Source organism: Setaria viridis, chromosome 5 (genome assembly GCF_005286985.2).
Source record: "Setaria viridis chromosome 5, Setaria_viridis_v4.0, whole genome shotgun sequence".
NCBI classification, from domain to species: Eukaryota; Viridiplantae; Streptophyta; class Magnoliopsida; order Poales; family Poaceae; genus Setaria; species Setaria viridis.
Window position 1 is genome coordinate 12,793,603 of NC_048267.2, and position 3,285 is coordinate 12,796,887.

General features: G+C 58.8%; 1 protein-coding gene across 1 annotated transcript; it reads left to right on the forward strand.

Annotated features, from left to right (window-relative positions):
- The first annotated feature begins 216 nt into the window (after window positions 1-216).
- On the forward strand, window positions 217-3,022 carry LOC117858856 (transcription factor PCF5). Its single transcript, XM_034742000.2, has 3 exons — window positions 217-531; window positions 667-2,457; window positions 2,561-3,022. Exon 2 carries the CDS (start codon window positions 1,010-1,012, stop codon window positions 2,351-2,353), a length of 1,344 nt encoding a protein of 447 aa, XP_034597891.1. The 5' UTR covers window positions 217-531; window positions 667-1,009; the 3' UTR covers window positions 2,354-2,457; window positions 2,561-3,022.
- Window positions 3,023-3,285: the final 263 nt, after the last annotated feature.

Sequence of the window (3,285 nt, forward strand, 5' to 3'; positions counted from 1 at the left end):
TCCTCCTAATTAGCATCCGAACATCTAATGTGACCCTGCTAAAATTTATCACCTCATATCCAAACATCCACGCACCTTAGCTCGTTCTCTAGCCACCTCCAGCCATCCCCAGCTACTCTCACTCATGAGCTAGTTTCACCACTCACCAAGCACTCCACAAGAAAAATCTCTCTCTCTCTCTCTCCTCACATAGGGAGACAGAGAGTGGCAGCACTCACAAGTCACAAGAGAAAAGTCTCAAAAAAAAGTCACAAGAGAGAAAACCCTCCCTTTCTCTCTCTACCTTCTCTCTCTTCTCACTAAATCCCAAATCCTAGTCTTATCATCCTGTCTTGCTGCCTCCCTTGTGCCTCCGGCGCTGCGAGCTCCCACACTCCGAGAGAAAAAGAAAGCGAGAAAGCTTCGAGCCTTGCCTCCCCCGTCCCCCACCCCTGCACTCCACTGCACTGCTAAATGTGATGTTGCCATCCATCCGATTGCTTGCTTCTAGTTTAGTCCCCCACTCCAGTGACTCCACTCCGCTCCTCCTGGGTCAGTGTCCATCCCTGGCCACCACTTCCTTCCTTCCTTCCTTCCTTCCTCCTCTCTCTTCCTCTCTCTCTCTTCCCATGCCGCCGCCTTCTGCACTCTTCTGACTGTTTTTTTCTGTGTTTCTTGCCGTCCTAGTTATGGGCACCGGCGAGGTGGATGGACGCGCATTGTCGGAGTCGGAGCAGCAGTAGCGGCGGGCAAGCAGGCGGGGGATCTGGATCCGAGGCACCACCACCGGGTTCCTCACGGCGGCGACGGAGGCGGCGGCGGCGGAGGAGGAGGAGGAGGAGGAGGAGCGCAGCAGGAAGCAGATGAGCAGCAGCAGCAGCACCACAACCACCGCCTGCTCCAGCTCCACCAAGAAGTGCAGGACCAAGCAGACCCGCCGCCGGTCCCCGTCTTCCAGCTCCAGCACCTGCAGGCGGCGGCGGCCGTGAGGCAGCGGGGCTTGTCCGCCGAGTATGCCCTTCTCGCGCCCATGGGTGACGCCGGTCAGTCCCACCACCACCACCACGGCTTCCAACCGCAGCTCCTCTCCTTTGGGGGAGTCGGCGGTCAGCACCACGTGCACCAGTTCGCGGCGCAGGCGCCCGCGGCGGCGTCCCACTCGCGGTCGCGGGGAGGAGCAGGCGCAGGCGGCGAGATCGTGGCCGCGACTCCCGCGTCCCACTCGCGCGTGAGAGGCGGCGGCGGCGGGGAGATCGTGGCGGTGCAGGGCGGGCACATTGTGCGCTCCACGGGGCGCAAGGACCGGCACAGCAAGGTCTGTACGGCGCGCGGGCCGCGCGACCGCCGCGTCCGCCTGTCGGCGCACACGGCCATCCAGTTCTACGACGTGCAGGACCGCCTGGGCTACGACCGCCCCAGCAAGGCCGTCGACTGGCTCATCAAGAACGCCAAGGACGCCATCGACAAGCTCGAGGTGCTGCCCGCGTGGCAGCCCACGGCCACCGTAGCCAATGCCGCCGCGCCGCCGTCCTCCTCGACGCACCCCGACTCCGCCGAGAACTCCGACGACCAGGCGCAGGCCATCACCGTCGCGCACACGTCCTTCGACTTCCCCGGCGCGGGCGGAGCCAGCGGTGGCGCCGGCGGCACGGGCTTCCTTCCGGCGTCGCTCGACTCCGATTCCATCGCGGACACGATCAAGTCGTTCTTTCCCATGGCCGGCACGGCAGGCGGGGAGGCGTCCTCGTCGACGGCGGCGGCGCAGTCGTCGGCCATGGGCTTCCAGAGCTACACGCCTGACCTCCTGTCGCGCACCGGCAGCCACAGCCAGGAGCTCCGGCTGTCGCTGCAGTCTCACCCAGACCCCATGTTCCAGCAGCAGCAGGACCGGTCGCACGGCCACGGCGGCAATGGCTCCGCGCAGCAGGCGCTCTTCCCCGGCGCCGCCAGCTACTCGTTCGGCGGCGGCGGCGCCATGTGGGCCGAGCAAGCTCAGGGCCAACAGCGCATGGTGCCGTGGAACGTGCCCGACCCAGGCGGCGGGAGCACTGGCGGCTACCTGTTCAACGTGTCGCAGCAGGCGGCGCACATGCAGGCGGCGCTTGCCGGCCAGAGCCAGTTCTTCTTCCAGAGGGGACCCCTTCAGTCCAGTAACCAGCCCTCCGACCGAGGATGGCCGGAGACCGTTGAAGCCGACAACCCGATGCAGCACCACCAAGGCCAAGGGGGGCTCAGCCCCACCGTGTTCGCCCCCGGCGTCGGCTTCCCCGGGTTCCGCATCCCCACCAGGATACAGGGCGACGAGGAGCACAACGGCGGCGGCGGCAATGGCGACAAGACGCCGCCGTCCGTGTCCTCGGCTTCTCACCACTGACAGCAGCAGTGGAGCACGGATTACTCCACCACCAACCACCATGAGCACTCAGCGCTACACCATGTACCAGTAGCATCATCCTCAGCTCCTCCACTCTCACCCTTGTGAGAATTCTCTCATAATTCTACTACTGTATTTCTACTTCATCGTGTCAGCATTGCCGTTTCTTGGACTAAATTTCTGATGCAATTTCCATCCCCATTTCAGGTAGTTGAATTGCTGCTGCTTCCGATGACAATGGATGATTGCAACATGGAGCGAGGAGCGAAGTTGGGGAGCTAGCACTCAGTTTGGTTGGTCGGTCGGTTTTCTAGATCTCTATCTGCTGCTCGTGTCATTGGTTTTTGCTTCAAGAACTCACTCGGAGCTTCTTAATTAGAAATTAGGCCTGTGAGAATGCAGCACATTGGCTAGATCGATGGCTTGTTTGTTGCATTGCAGTAGCCAGTAGGTTTAGTTGATGTTCTAGTTGCTCTAGTTCAAGCTTTGTTTGCTTTTTTCACCCGTTCTTGTTGGTGATGCATGGATGGTTATTGCGCTTCCTCCTGTGGTTCAGGAGCTACCAGTGCTAGTAGATGTTGTTGTTAACCAGATATGTGGATGGGGACAGGAGTCTTTCGTTCTCTCTTTGCTTTGATTGGCATTTGAAACAGATTGGGCCTGTCCTAAGATCTTCTCCCAATTTTATATTTTATTGAAGTTTTAAATTACTCTATGCAGCTAACCAGTATCCCCCAAACTCCAACCTGCCTACTAAGTATTTTTAATCTTTGGCCTTGTTGTTTCTAAGCCTTTCTTTGTAGCTGAAAAATTTAATGACCTCAAAGCCACCAGAAGAGTAGTATACTTTAAGCTTGTTTTAAAAACAACACAGCCTTGCCTTACATTTTTTTTTGAAAACTGAGCAGCACTGCTAATTCATATTTGCCTTA